The sequence below is a fragment of the Musa acuminata genome, chromosome BXJ1-11 (genome assembly GCF_036884655.1).
Source record: "Musa acuminata AAA Group cultivar baxijiao chromosome BXJ1-11, Cavendish_Baxijiao_AAA, whole genome shotgun sequence".
NCBI lineage: Eukaryota > Viridiplantae > Streptophyta > Magnoliopsida > Zingiberales > Musaceae > Musa > Musa acuminata.
Window position 1 is genome coordinate 29,046,232 of NC_088337.1, and position 13,883 is coordinate 29,060,114.

General features: G+C 39.7%; 3 protein-coding genes across 9 annotated transcripts; all 3 read right to left on the reverse strand.

The window, feature by feature from the left end:
• Positions 1-215: 215 nt before the first annotated feature.
• Positions 216-1,526, reverse strand: LOC135597546 (NAD(P)H-quinone oxidoreductase subunit N, chloroplastic-like). The gene is made up of 4 exons (XM_065090636.1): positions 1,092-1,526; positions 842-958; positions 678-763; positions 216-573 (listed from the first exon to the last, which is right to left on the reverse strand). Exons 1-4 carry the CDS (start codon positions 1,416-1,418, stop codon positions 489-491), a joined length of 615 nt encoding a protein of 204 aa, XP_064946708.1. The 5' UTR covers positions 1,419-1,526; the 3' UTR covers positions 216-488.
• Positions 1,527-1,627: 101 nt separating this feature from the next.
• LOC103971910 (uncharacterized) lies at positions 1,628-6,801 on the reverse strand. 4 transcript variants are annotated; one of them, XM_009386068.3, is made up of 2 exons: positions 6,046-6,801; positions 1,628-3,244 (listed from the first exon to the last, which is right to left on the reverse strand). In XM_009386068.3, exons 1-2 carry the CDS (start codon positions 6,060-6,062, stop codon positions 1,780-1,782), a joined length of 1,482 nt encoding a protein of 493 aa, XP_009384343.2. In that variant the 5' UTR covers positions 6,063-6,801; the 3' UTR covers positions 1,628-1,779. The 4 variants fall into 4 exon arrangements, with proteins under 4 accessions (XP_009384343.2, XP_009384342.2, XP_009384344.2 ...); XM_009386067.3 differs by having other exon boundaries at positions 1,628-3,368; XM_009386069.3 differs by having other exon boundaries at positions 6,041-6,801.
• A 134-nt stretch (positions 6,802-6,935) lies between these two features.
• On the reverse strand, positions 6,936-13,520 carry LOC103971911 (CBL-interacting protein kinase 32). 4 transcript variants are annotated; one of them, XM_009386070.3, is made up of 16 exons: positions 13,076-13,520; positions 12,444-12,486; positions 12,053-12,283; positions 11,664-11,726; positions 10,806-10,877; positions 10,507-10,614; positions 10,335-10,415; positions 9,757-9,810; positions 9,542-9,667; positions 9,363-9,452; positions 8,936-9,058; positions 8,683-8,790; positions 8,310-8,423; positions 8,171-8,227; positions 8,023-8,097; positions 6,936-7,329 (listed from the first exon to the last, which is right to left on the reverse strand). In XM_009386070.3, the coding sequence occupies exons 3-16, from the start codon at positions 12,221-12,223 to the stop codon at positions 7,252-7,254; spliced, it is 1,320 nt and encodes a 439-aa protein (XP_009384345.2). In that variant the 5' UTR covers positions 12,224-12,283; positions 12,444-12,486; positions 13,076-13,520; the 3' UTR covers positions 6,936-7,251. The 4 variants fall into 4 exon arrangements, with proteins under 4 accessions (XP_009384345.2, XP_064946707.1, XP_018676267.2 ...); XM_065090635.1 differs by lacking the exon at positions 13,076-13,520 and adding an exon at positions 13,009-13,030; XM_018820722.2 differs by lacking the exon at positions 12,444-12,486 and having other exon boundaries at positions 13,009-13,520.
• Between the last annotated feature and the right edge of the window lie 363 nt (positions 13,521-13,883).

Sequence of the window (13,883 nt, forward strand, 5' to 3'; positions counted from 1 at the left end):
ATGGTTACATATATGAAATCCATTGTTTATGATAAATGCATTGTCTTCCTCGTCTCGTGCTGAAACCATCATGAAGGGAGAGGGAGAGTAGAGAGAAACTTGCATGTTAAGCTACGTCAAAAACATTCTCATCCTTCGTCCCTCTTAAAAGTCTTAGATGTCAGGCTCATAGTTGAGCTTCACATCTACCTGTCATCTTTGTGAGAGACCACATAGGTCCACAGAAATCTCGAGAGGGAATATTAAGTCAACGAAATGGGTGGCACAGTCAACGCAGCTTTTGACAATTGTAATTTGGGTCAAAAGCATATTCTAATTACAGTTACAATCTCATTTGGGAGAATTGAGATCTTTGTCCTATCAACTCCGTAGAACACGATACACAATATCTAGAAATGCTTAGAAACCGAAGAAAACGTCCATTAGTCTGAACATTGTAGAGGCTATGGATAGCGGAGACATTGTTTCTACTAGTTGCAGTGACCTCCTCATTCTGGCTGCACACTCGCTGTTGATCCTTCAGCAGATGGAAGGCCTGCTATTTCTCTAAGTGGCCTCCACACGAACTTTCTCCTGCACTCAGCAAGAACCTCAGCAAGTAATATTAAGTCGAGGGAACAACAAAGAACTACTCGAGCAAGCTCCGAGGATTAGTAACTAAATGAAGCATCTTGTACCAGTTTCCACATTCTGCAATGACCTTCACTTTAGGACGAAGGGTAGGAAGCAATGCAAGGAATTGCAGTTCGGCCTTGGAGAGAACCTATGGAGAACCACGAAATAAGATGCATGTTAAATTGCTTAAGGTGGTGACGTATCTGATACTTGAAGAAGGGTTAACCTTGGCTTCTATGACCCAGAGAATAAGGCCTTTGGCATCAGGAGGCAATAAGGAGAGCCTGTAGTCCACTTCAGGTGGGAAGTACCATCTTGCTATGGGTTGCTTCCCCAGATGAGGCTGCACTCAAAGCTAGCTCGCATCATTAGCTTGTAAATCTATCGTAGATTCGATTTAGAATGACTCCGGATCCTTCAGTGACCACGTGTAATGCTCGGTAGTCAACAAAGAAGCAGAAGAAGAAGGGACGGACGGGGCAAACGGGGTGGATCTTGGTGAGGGTGGACTCGGGATCGCCGAGGCCGCGGGCGGTGAGGTCGAGGAAGCGGTAGCCCTGGTAGCGGAGGCGGTTGAGGTAGCGGCCCTCGTACCCGCCCTCGTGCGGCGAGTACACGGCCAGGGCCTTGTGCTTCTCAACGTCTTGCAGCCACCGGCCCAGGTCGGGGCGGACCAGGTCGCCCCCGATCAGGTCCGCAAGTCCACACCTCACGCCCCCCACCGCCGCCCTTCTGCTTCGCCTGCCGCCTGTGGCCGATGTGAGTGGCGCCGTCAGGTGGAACGCGGTGGCGGACGACGACATCCCCCTTCCGACGAGGACGTGCTCTGCCTCTCCAGCCGACCGTAAAGGGCTAGTTTTGCTGTCGTTGTGTAGTGCGTTTGCTTCATTTTTCTTTTAAGATAACGCAGTAATTCCTGTGGCTTGGGATTCCAGTGGTGCGGTTTGTGGCGGGAAGGGGATAAGGCGCGGCCCACTTCCTCCGTGGCAAATGACCTATAAAGGCATGACACTGATAGGAGATAGCATTCTCATCTCATCATCTCAACATAATTTGATTACACTGAAACAAACTAGTCTGAAAATTATTGGTAAAACACACACAGCTAGAACAAGGAAAACAACCATTATAAACAAGAGTCAGAACATGCAGAAGGAAGTGCAGCTAAAAGATAGACCACCATCTCCTGTTTCTGTCCGCTGGAGATGAGTTGCTCTGAGATCTGTGCAGAGGCTGTTCCCTGGCGCCGCCCTGAATTCTCACATCACCGGACGGTTTTCTTAACCAGAAAATGAGAACAATACCAACAATACTGACAATTGGGGCGGCAGCGAGGAATAGCCATCCACCTCTGCTGACCTCTCCACTTCTATTCACCGCGTGATCTAAACTGCGATGCTCAGCATTTGCAATACCGATATCAGACGCTTCTTCGTTCTCCAATTCAGAAGATGTATCATAGGTCTCCACAGCCGTGTCTGTGGGCTGAGACACATGCCTTTCGGTTTGGTTCAGGTTCCTTTTTGCCTCTTCGTACTCTGGATCATCAGTGGGGAGCTCGTATCTGCAAACCGGGCATGAGTTCCTTACATTCAACCATGGCAAGATGCAGGAAGGATGATAAAGGTGCCTACAGGGAAGCTGCTTTGCTTCGGTATCAACAAGTAATGGGTCCTTGCAGACCGCACAAATCTGGGTACCCTTTCTTCGATGGTCTTTTGAAACAACTACGGATGGGAGAGTCCTCACGAAGGATGCTGCTGCAGGAGGTGCCCCCCTTCTTGAGCTGTCAGTCTCTGCAAGCTGCTCAAGCAGCTCCTCGAATCCCCTTGCATCAACATAATCTCCTGGATTCCCAACATAAGTTGGTCTAATGTCTGATTCCTCAAAGTCAGCAAAAACATCAGAATACTCTGCTGGAGTTTCTCCTATCCTCAACTGAAACCAGGCACCATCTTGAGCTCTTCCCATACCATTACTACTTGGACTACCATTAGCATCCTGGAACTGCTGTTGTGGGTCCGCAAACATACTTAATTCAACCCAAGAGGCCTCTACCCACTCTCCATCTTCATCATCTTCCCCATCTGAGTTCCACTGATCAAGTCCTGCATGCATCGGGTCAATATCTGTGTCGGTGGATACATAGCTCTCATTCTCATGTTGCAACAACACTTGTCTGTCAATCAAGCTAAGTCTATCCAGGGAGGCATCTGAGTCTCCTCCATAACCACCAAAACTAACATTTGAGTCGGTTTCACCGAGCGCGGATTCCGATTGATCAAGAGCATCACTGTCATTATCAGATAATGCACTTTGCCGTCTCCAGGACCTGCTCCGGGATGCATAATAGCTGGCATGCCGCCGAACAGTAACAGGAGTATCACCTCCAGATTGTGTTTCATTATTGTGGTTAGCCAAATTAATCAGTCGGGAAAATCTATGAGAGAATAAATCCTCAATTGGCTCTGAGCTCCTGAACCAATCTCTCCTTTGTCTCCTTATTCGACGGATATCTCTAACGTTTAAATTTGTATGATTATCATCAAGAACCATGATTTTGCACTCCCTACAAATGTGTATTGCTTCAAAACCATCATTCAGCTCTGCCTCCAAAGAGAAAACTCTTCTGCATAATAAGCATTGTACACTTGGTTGGTTGGAATGATGAAATGAACTGTTATCTTGTGGTAAATGATCAGACGACTGAAGAGAAGAATAATGGGATTCTCTATCCATCTGGAGATTCTGGACTGATATATGACATTTGATAAAAGTCAATACAAATGAATAAAAAGACAATAAGGCCAAGCCAAATCAAATGATTTTTGATGCAAGTGATTCTACATTTGTAGAAAGTAAGCTGAAGGATCAAGCACTAACAAAACTTGTCAAGCAGGCAGTATATAAGAAGGGAAACTTGGGCTTCTATTGTTAACTATAAGAAACATCTTACACGGACCTAAAGTACCATCGGAGTTATAAATACAAAGTTCTGTTAAACAAAATGAATTGTCGAACAACCACAAATCGCTTGAATATTCATAAACCCCCATTTGTGTAATTGACAAAACTGACTGAAAAAAAAGTTGCCAAAACCTACTGCACTAGCATCATCATCATCATCATCATCATCATTATTATTATTTACATGTTGGCCACTCTAATCTTCTCCTTTTAAAAGTTATGAAGAGAATGATATCTTTACAAGATCAAGAAAACAAACTTTGAAGAAAAACGTGTCATGACCTGAACCTGACAACCACGTTCATCAAGCCCCAAGGAGTACCCAGAGATGCTTTGGAGAGCAGGTAGCAACTCAAATACTAATCAAAGTCACTGGGTGTGCCAGATATGGGACTAATAATCCAGGCATCCACAGATGATCTATAGTCCCAAGGTACTATGGTCCACCTGCCATTGATGCCATATATGTTTGGAGATTCACCAATATGCACACTAGGTTCCAACCTAACCCACGTACCACACGGTTAACTAAGAGAAAAGGAAAAAAGAAGAGCAGAGTCCCATGCTTCACAACTTATGGCAGCAGATAATAAATAGAAAAATGCAAAATTTGAGCTAATCTTATTTAAATGAAAACAGAAACATATAAGATTAACAGTTGGTGGCTTTATGAAACACTATAGTTACCTATTCAACTTATCTTCAACAAGAAGATTTAGATATAAAGTTCACAGATGTGAATCACGGTTGCAACAGTACAATAAAATAGGTTCAACACTCCCATGTGTTCAAATACTTTAAAGTCGAGAACTCAGCAAAGTAGAAATATAACATTATTAGACATACACCTCGCAATTTAGCTTAATGATGAGAGTTTCTCTCCATCGTGGTCAAGGGAACCATCTTCTGCGATAGTTGTCTTTGACCCACAAAGTAGAAATATAACATTATTAGACATACACCTCGCAATTTAGCTTAATGATGAGAGTTTCTCTCCATCGTGGTCAAGGGAACCATCTTCTGCGATAGTTGTCTTTGACCCACAAAGTCTTGAATGCTCTACTTATATCCATCAATAATAAAAAGATAATGGTCGAGGAAAGCCGCATGATTATTAATACATTTTAAACTATCAGCATTGAACAATTGATTAGAAAGCTAGCCAACTTCTAGTTTTGACTATAATTTATGGTCATGAAGTAAGAGTTCTAAAGCATACAGTCTTAAGTGCTAATTATTTTTTAATGCATTAGACTGGAGTTGTTTTTTCTCAATATAAAAATTTGCAATCAGACAAAGATAGGATTGAATCAGATCATAATGCTGTGAGTTGGGCATAACAAATAAAAACTCCATGACAGAAGCACAATCTCCCTTTCCTGAATATCGAAGGGATGCAAGTGCATGGTCAAGCTTCTCATTTCTTAATCCATCATGACAACGGGGCATGACAGACAATTCTTATTTTTATAGAATATCAACTATAAAATAAATGTTTACAAGCATATATGAGAAGCAATCATTGACTTCATTTACATATCATTTCTACTAACACGACAATGCAAAAGTTCTATAACTTAAAATTCAGCAAAATGAGTTAAAACTTGGGAATGCATGTTTTATGCATTGCAAGAACCAACCATTAATTTTCTTATGGGACCTTCAGTCTCCAACATAGGTCCCATGACACTGCTAAAGCTAAGATTGCAACAGAAGCATCACAATTATCTCTAGCAAGATGTGTGGATATACATAACCAAAAAATACATCATAAATTTGCATCTTATTTTTAAAATTTTGAATCATCAGGAAGCCCATCTGAAGACTGTCATGCGGTGTGAAATCCAAATCGTCTAATATCAGTCAGCTTGGAAATATGTATCACAGAGACAATTCCACCACGTGTGGGAATGTTAACTTTAATTTACCATTAAAAACATACATTATGAAACCATAAAAGTAAAACTCAATACTTTTCTAATTTGTGCTAGAAAGATTGCACAAGATGAAGTGATTGCAGACATTTGCTACAATGAGTAGTTCTATCATCCCTTTATTTTCTTTCCCCTAGTGAAACATAATTTCTCCAATGCCCCACCCCCAAAAACCTATATAATTTCTCCAAAAAATCCCGCAACGTAGTTCTATCATCCCTTTATTTTCTTTCCCCTTTTGCGCTCAAAACTAGGGCTGACAAAGATCGCCGAGTTTGAAAACTTCTAACCCTAGCAGACAATATGTCCAACAAAATTAAGATAATGACTCCGATCAAAATATGCCCTTGAATTTATTATATTAGGAAATAACAACAAAACAACAACCAATATATTCAGGATCAACGAGATCGAGGAAGTCGAACCTCAAAAGCCAAATGATACATTAAACGTCATACTACGCGATAAACAAGATGAACTATCACAACAGAATCACAAACGAGCATCAAACTGCAAGCGCTTACCTTACCGCAGTTTTGCCACCATAAGATCGCCCAGGGAGAGGGCAAGAATGTTGACCAAGCCGACGAAATCCCAAGAAAGAGGAACGGACCGATTGGACCAAAATAGAAGTTCAAATTAGAAGATCCGAAGAGGAATTCTCGGGCTCTTGATGGAGAAGATCCGCGATTTGGGTCGGCAAGCGGGAACCCGATCGGAAGAAATCGCAAGGAGGTCAGAGGGATTACAAAGAACGAAGAGAGTGCGTGTGAGAGAAGACTTCGGAGGAAACCGGTCCGGTCCGGTCGAAGTGCCCCTTCGCGGTTCTGTCACGGAGTCGGCCGCGTAACTTCGACCAAGGATTACCTAAAACCAGATCTAGAGCACAAGCAACCTGAACTCAATCGAACCGCTTTGGTTCGAGGTCAGGCGAACCCAACGCATACAAGACAGGAAAGGGTCGCTGACCTGGAACCAATTTGGAGAAGATAAGGGTCGTCGTCTTCCTGCTTTGATTTCTTCTTCTGGTTTCAAGTGGTCTTAGAAAGAGTCGCCTCCGATTTGGCGTGTTCTTGTCGCCGGAAGCTTACGCATCAGCAATTGAGAAACTGGAGATACTGGAGAAGGAGCTCAAAGGAAGGAAGTTTCTCGATGGAGAAACCATCTGCGAGTAGATTTATAGTTCGAGTTCAAACAGGTGGTGACCTCAATCTTCACAGTTCTTCAGATCAGTGAGCATTGTCGAAACATTGGCTCCCATATATTAACTTATAACTTCTTCGGAAGAACAAACGTGCCTGTGGTACACATGATCTGTCACGCATGGCCTTTGCAGACCAAAAATGCAATTGTACATCAGTTCATCACCTCATTATCACTGAAATAAATTCAACTCAGTTTAATCTATGCTTCTCGAAATGGTTGTAGAAAGAAGTGCTTTGGTTTTTATATGAGATATATAGAGTACAATACCAACAGCAGAAGTCCTTGCTTTCCTCTGACAATAAGCAGGACAACACACCTTCCAAAGAAATGAAGAAACGGAGTCCATCCTCAACATTGACAATCACAGTAGACTTAAGGCAATGAAAGAATTACAGAGGGAAAACATGCTAACATTCAGGATTAGGTTGTAAACCACCTGAAGAGAGAGAGAGAGAGAGAGAGAGAGAGAGAGAGAGAGAGAGAAGGGCGGTGAACAGAATATACTGGTGTTTTAATGCAGTTTCTGTTTCTAAGCAGCTTGGTCTTGCGCTTCCTCCTCGGATGTCCAAACAACTTCCTTGAGGCTGTTAGAGAGATTCTTATAGAACTGCAGATAGAAAAATGATTAGGATCAGCAAAACTGCTCAAAAGAACAACATAAAATTGCTCAATTCAGATTTTGGCAACAGTTGCCTGAACTTTTTAGTATATTCAGCCTCAGGATCAGGGGAGAAGTAACTTTTGGGCTGGATAAGTTTCATGCTGTTTCCAACTCATAATAGTGAAGAAAACTTGGTTTTGTTTAGAACTCATAATACTCTCATCAGTGGGCTTCTTTTCATCCCCAAATGAGAAAACTTGTTTTCTAATTATCTTACCTAAATATCTTCGCCGTCTAGTGAGTGAAATGTCGTATCACACAATTTTATATGCTCTAATGAGAAATGTAAAGACCCATACAAAATACAGGATATGAAGACATAATGTTGAAGAAGGATGAAGATTTACGCTTCCTTGAAGAATTGCTTAAAAAAAAGTGAGAAGATAATTGCACCATTATAGACAAGTGCATGGATTTGCTTTTCAAGAGACAGGCTGGTAGTGAACATAAAGAGGAAGCAATAATTGAGCTAAGATAGTATGTAATGATTCTGTAGCATCAGTATGTTCAACTCATTAGCTTTAAGTGCAAAAGTCAAGCTGGGATGAACATAAAGATTCTTTTGTCATCTAGAAGACTCGAGTAATACCTAATGGTTGCATGGCCCATCAAATAGTTAGTTCAAGTTTGTTTTAGTACCTTATGGAATTCCAAAGTGTCTCCTTTTGCTTTTCGCACCTCTACCATATGAAGAGAGGGTGCCACTTGAAAAATCTGAGAATTGATGGAAGAAGCATCAGCAAAAAGGATTAATCCCTCAACATAAGTTCTGCACCTTTCACAGTACCTCAGTTGCGACTTTGAGATTCCCTTTCCTCCCAGCTTTTATGTTTTCCAGCTTCATCTGAATGGCAAAAAGGGTAGACAATGAAGTACTGCAAAGTGGTATTTGTTAAGAGATACTTCATATGAAATGGACATGACACCTTGTAATTCTTTTTCTGAACATCAAATCCAAGTGGTTTTGCAGCTTCTTCAATCTTGCTGATAATTTCATTGGCTGGACATGTTGCTGTAAATCTTGTTTCCCTTTTGAATTCCTGTAACAAAAAGGAAGTGCAAATGAATCAAAAACATCGCCACTACCAAGTTTGAGCAACTATCCCCAGGGAAGAATCAGAATACAGGTATTCTTGATATGCTGTTAGACGATAAAGAGAAAAAGAGCTTGACAACTAAGCTGCATAGCACCAGAACATGTCACAGTATCAATTGTTTGATGGAGATCCGGAGTGGAATCTTCATCTTGCTTGAATGCAAGTTATGCAACACAAATGAAATAAAGTCAAACATCTGAACCTGTTCTACGTCAAACAAATTGCCAAGATCAAGGCCCTTTGACATCGATATCAGTTCAAAGGCATTCATTGATGTTGGTTGTTCTTCATTCTCCTTCACATGATGTTCCTGTAATAGAAATGCACATTTTCTTTATACGACCATAAGTCATAAATGTCACAGATGACTTATGAAAGAAAATATTTTAGTAGGCTTTGACGAAAGTAATAATAAGATTTTTAGAACAAGTCAGTGAAGATCATCTTCGACTCACTTCTGAGTCTTTGAAAACGGCATCCACATCATCCAAATTTGCATCATATTTTTCCTCAAACACAGGGGGCTTGTAGCCTTTCTTGAACCAGTCATCCTTCAATATCTCTGGAATAGTTATACGCTGCCATTATTTCATAAGAAGCTGGTCAGCTATAATGCTTAGGCAAATGAAGCACTCTTGTCCAGCTTAACAAAGCAAAGACATTTGTTCTGTTAAGAACAAATTCAGGTTAAAAGCACAACATAGTTAAGATAACCAAATAAATAGATAAAACCTTGTATGGATGTGTCCATAATTTGGTGAATTCGAATGAGAATCCACGGTAATCGGTCATATCTAACTTCTTACGTTTATATGCTTATTAAATGACAAGCCATTTTATACTGCATCACATTCTCATTTTAAGTTGCCAAAGAGTACTTACTGTCACTGGATTTGGATCCAGTATTCTGGACAATAATTTCATGGCATCAAAAGAAAGCCAAGATGGGCATGTAAACTCAGCAGCTGAAATCTGCATGTAAAAGAAGTATTCTCAATTTCCGCAAACACATGTAGAAATGCAGTGTGATGCAGAAATCCTATGTACAGTGTAATGCTCACTTTGTTGTACAAGGTCATAAGATTAGAATCCTCAAAAGGCAAGTATCCTGCTAACAGTACAAATAGGATGACTCCACATGACCATAAATCTGCAGTTGCTCCATCATAACCTCTATCATTGAGAACCTAATGAGAAGAAATCTATCTTAGTCAAATACAGTTTTTAACCTCAGAAGTAGTGTCAAGCATTGCAGCCATAGGATAGTCATCTGCACCTCTGGAGCAACATAATTTGGAGTACCACAGGCAGTATGAAGCAAGCCATCATCCTGGAAAAAATATCATTGAGATTTGAAGTTCAGATATCAATCTTGAGGACTAACAATTAGCCATAAGATAAATGAACCTACAAACAACTAGTATCGAAATCTTATAGGTTGTAAACATAATGTAGTTAAATTCAGTAAAACTGCTCATTAATGTATCTACTAAGTACACAAATAAGAGACCTTTAAAACAATTTATCTCTTGGTTTTTGTTTAACTATTGTGGAGTTTACAATGGAGTCAACCTTCATTTTTCAAAAACCATATTTGATTTTGAATTAGCAGGAGCAATCGTATTTTACACTATACCGGTTCAATTCTCCATACATACACACATTGTTGCCATTGAAAAGTCTGCATACTTACATAATCTTCTTATATATTTCCTTGTGAAAAGTTTCCAAAGATACATATGAATGTATTTCCAAAATATAATATACACTTTCATTTCTTTGGAATAGAAAAAAGAACTATGGATAAACAGGTGAAAAACTTTGATAATCTCCAATCTGAATAACAAGGATTACCCTGACTTGCCGAGATAGAGCACTTAAGCCAAAATCAGAAACTTTCAGGTTCCCGTAAGCATCAAGGAGTAAGTTTTCTGGCTATCAAAATGCATGGAGGAAGCGAAGTCAGTACTGTCGAAATCAATGAACAGTTCATCATCATAGGAACATCCAGCATCAAACAGTATACCTTCAGATCACGGTGGTAAACTCCCCTGCTATGGCAATAGTCCACAGCATTAATTAGTTGTTGGAAATATCTTCGTGCTTCATCCTCCCTCATCCGGCCATGGTTTACCTTAATGATTCGATTTTAGAAATATTAGTGGAGAAGAAAATGATGGTAAACATAAACAGAGACTAGGTTGGAAAAAATACAAATCAGTAGGAGATGATAATACATGTCATATTTTCTAGAGAAAACTTTATTCTATTAAAAAATTTCAACCTTTACTTAGAAGAAACATGTGCATCAAAATTCCATCTTACTATTTTGTCTAAGAGCTCTCCCCCTGTGACAAATTCAAGTACAATGAAGATCTTTGTTTTGCTACCCATCACCTGAAATTATACAAGCAATTATTAGCTAAGAAAAGTGAACACTAAAATCATTTTAAAAAACAGATGTTAACAGAAAGTTCAAGTCCACACTTTCTTCAAAATTTAAGATCTAGTGCATGCTTCTCGTAGCTATAATATATATCCAAACTTGAAGAAAAAGTTTCAGTGCCATAGCAAACATAGATACCATAGAACAAATATACAAGGATCAATTTTTGATGAATCAACTCAATCATAAATCTGAATCAAGAAAGAAAACAAAATGAATGCAGTGACAAGATCCCAAATATACATAAATAGAAAATTGACTTCTTAAAGTAATTACTTCTTTATTGTGGTGCAATTTTTGTATTTGAGAAAGGAAATGTGGGGTTGAGCCTCATAGACCTTTGACTTTTGGTTGTAAAAAATTCAATGAGATGTCAATTAATGTGATGAAGGAAATGGTGTGAATGAATCAAAAAACCATGAAATGGAGGAGAAAAATAACCAGACCCCCAATATAATCAACATGTTATCTCTGACAGTGGCTATTTTCTCAACTATAACAGTATGTGTGAACATATTACTTAGTTGGCCTTGTTATAAGCTACTCTGTTTATTCATGACATAAGTTGAGTAAAATGTTATTTCTGACTGAAGCACTTTCTCAACTATAGCAATATATGTGAACATATCAATTTGTTGGACTTGTTATAAGCTACTTTGTTTTCGCATAACACGATACCATAACAGTGTTGGTACTGAAGAAAATTTGGATCTCATGTAAAAGAATTTGAAGACAACCTCATAGATGCGAACAACATGGGGATGCTTTATTAACTTCATAGTGGCAATCTCCCGCTTGATCTGCATAACAAATTTGGCATTAGTAAAAGTTGATTTATGCGATAAATGATTTAATATGTCTGCAAAAGCTCAGAGAACTTAGTGAAGATTCTACGAGTGTCAAGAAACACAAATATTCAATATCAGAAAGACATAACATTGATTCAAGTTTCAACTACACAGAGATTAAACAATAAGACTTGCTATGCCTCAATAAAAATTGCAGCTGCATTTGATTTAGGATAATGAAAATATTCTGAGCCATATATAAAAAGAAATTAAGCAAACGTAACAAATGAGAGAAGCAACATTCAGAGTATAAATTCTTGCAGGAATCCAGCAAAGACCTGTTCTACTAGCTTGTGCTTGAGCACCTTCTCCTTGTCAAGAATCTTGATGGCAACAGGTTCCCCAGTCTCAATGTTCCTTGCAAATTTAACCTTTGCAAAGGTTCCTTCCCCGATAGTACGTCCTAGCTCATATTTGCCCACTCGACGCTTCACCTTAGTTGTATTCATTCTTTACTTTAAAGGTGCTCTGAGGATATATGGTATCCTTTCACCAGTCTCTGTTAATACCTGATGTCAATTGAAATCAATGTCAGATGCTGGAAATGTCTCACTAAATCAAAAGGGCCTCTAAGTGGAAATCTAAATATTCTTCTTTCTTCTAGAAATGTCCTCATGGTAATAAATGCATTAAAAATAATTACTAATAGCAGAGAAGCAAAAGGCTTGCCTAATAGAAAGCTTTACTCAAGGATTGGAATGCCACAAGAGCCCTAATAAAAGCAACTGATATGTCAGTAAGTTCAATTTCATACCAGAAGATCGATATGCATCTATAGACCAGTAACTCTCCTTGCAGTAAATGAGAAACCAAAACTAGAAGGAATAGGATAAAGAAGATGGAGAAGGACAAACCAGATTAGAATCAAAACAAGAGCACGAGATGAGAAAACAAGAACTAATCAACAGATCGAATAGCCCGCAAATAACAGAAGCCCAAAAAATAGTATATTACAAAAATCTATCATGAAGGAGAAACTAAGACTAAAAAGAAAGAAAAACAAAAGATGATGGACGGAGACAATCCAGTTTAGTTTCAGAACAAAGAGAAGACATTTCAAATTGAAAAGCATAATTAACAGATTAAGCAGCCATAAAATAACAAAAGCCCCATAAAAATAATAAAAAACAACACATGATTAGAAAAAGGATTTCCTCCTCTTATCAGATAGAACCACATCAACCCTACCCAACCGTGTCAAAGAGAGAAGAAAATTGAGATCAAGGATGACTACCTAAAACGACTCCCATAGGCATCCAACACGAACAGAGGCAGATCGAGACAAGGGAAGGGGAACAGACCTCCTTGATTATCCAGAAATGTAGAACCGGGGAAAGAAACTCCACAACCAGCACAGCCAGCGTGATGCGTTTTGGGAACTCTGCAGGGCAAAATGATGAGGCAGAAGTAGAACAGGGAGGAAACCGATGGCGGCATGTGGTACAAAAACAGTAGGTGGCCATCAATGGAAACAGTAATCAGCAGAAGCAGTGGCCGAGGAGGAGGACAAGGATGTGGTGGGCATCCAATCCCTAGTAAGCCTCCGTTTCCTTTTCACATGCAAACTGCCAAACGTCTTTCTTCCTCGTGGCCACTGTAAACTTCGTGCTTGCATGTCCTTCACTCCATTTTTCACTGCCGGCCGTCAACGCCATGACGCAGAGAAATCCCCGTCCAAAACACCACCATCCACATCACATGGCTTGCGTCTCTCCTCCGCGCTTGGGTAGTATTCATCTCATTTAAGACACGAACGAACTGCTCCTCTGACGATCGTAGGATCTCCAAGCGGGGAGAGTGGTCATCTCCGCGCACAATGACACTCGACAACATCATAATAATCCGGAATGACAAACCATTACATTGACTCTCTCTCTGGTTTTACTTGCCGATAACATCTTGCTCACTATGGCCTAATTATAAGATAAGCTCCGACTCTTGTGTGACTCATCTCTCAATCAATCAAACAGCCTATTTGCAGTGGGGTAGTCTTGCACTGATATGGTCTCCAAATTCCTCGCGAACGGATAACTTCCAATTGTTAGCCTACTCAGCTTTGTTTGTAGCTACTTTTTGTCATTTTTCGATGTGGTATGGAGATATTTGCTT

Bases quoted from the DNA above. Each gene is read 5' to 3' on its own strand.
- LOC135597546 (XM_065090636.1), bottom strand. From the start codon at position 1,418: ATGTCGTCGTCCGCCACCGCGTTCCACCTGACGGCGCCACTCACATCG. The intron at 959-1,091 runs GTCCGTCCCTTC...CTTTGAGTGCAG, and splicing joins AGATCCACCCCGTTTGCCCC to CCTCATCTGGGGAAGCAACC. The intron at 764-841 runs GTTAACCCTTCT...GGTTCTCCATAG, and splicing joins TCTGGGTCATAGAAGCCAAG to GTTCTCTCCAAGGCCGAACT.
- LOC103971910 (XM_009386067.3), bottom strand. From the start codon at position 3,354: ATGGATAGAGAATCCCATTATTCTTCTCTTCAGTCGTCTGATCATTTA.
- LOC103971911 (XM_009386070.3), bottom strand. From the start codon at position 12,223: ATGAATACAACTAAGGTGAAGCGTCGAGTGGGCAAATATGAGCTAGGA. The intron at 8,791-8,935 runs GTGAGTCGAAGA...TTTCTATTACAG, and splicing joins CCGTTTTCAAAGACTCAGAA to GAACATCATGTGAAGGAGAA. The intron at 7,330-8,022 runs GTACTAAAACAA...TTCTATCTGCAG, and splicing joins ACACTTTGGAATTCCATAAG to TTCTATAAGAATCTCTCTAA.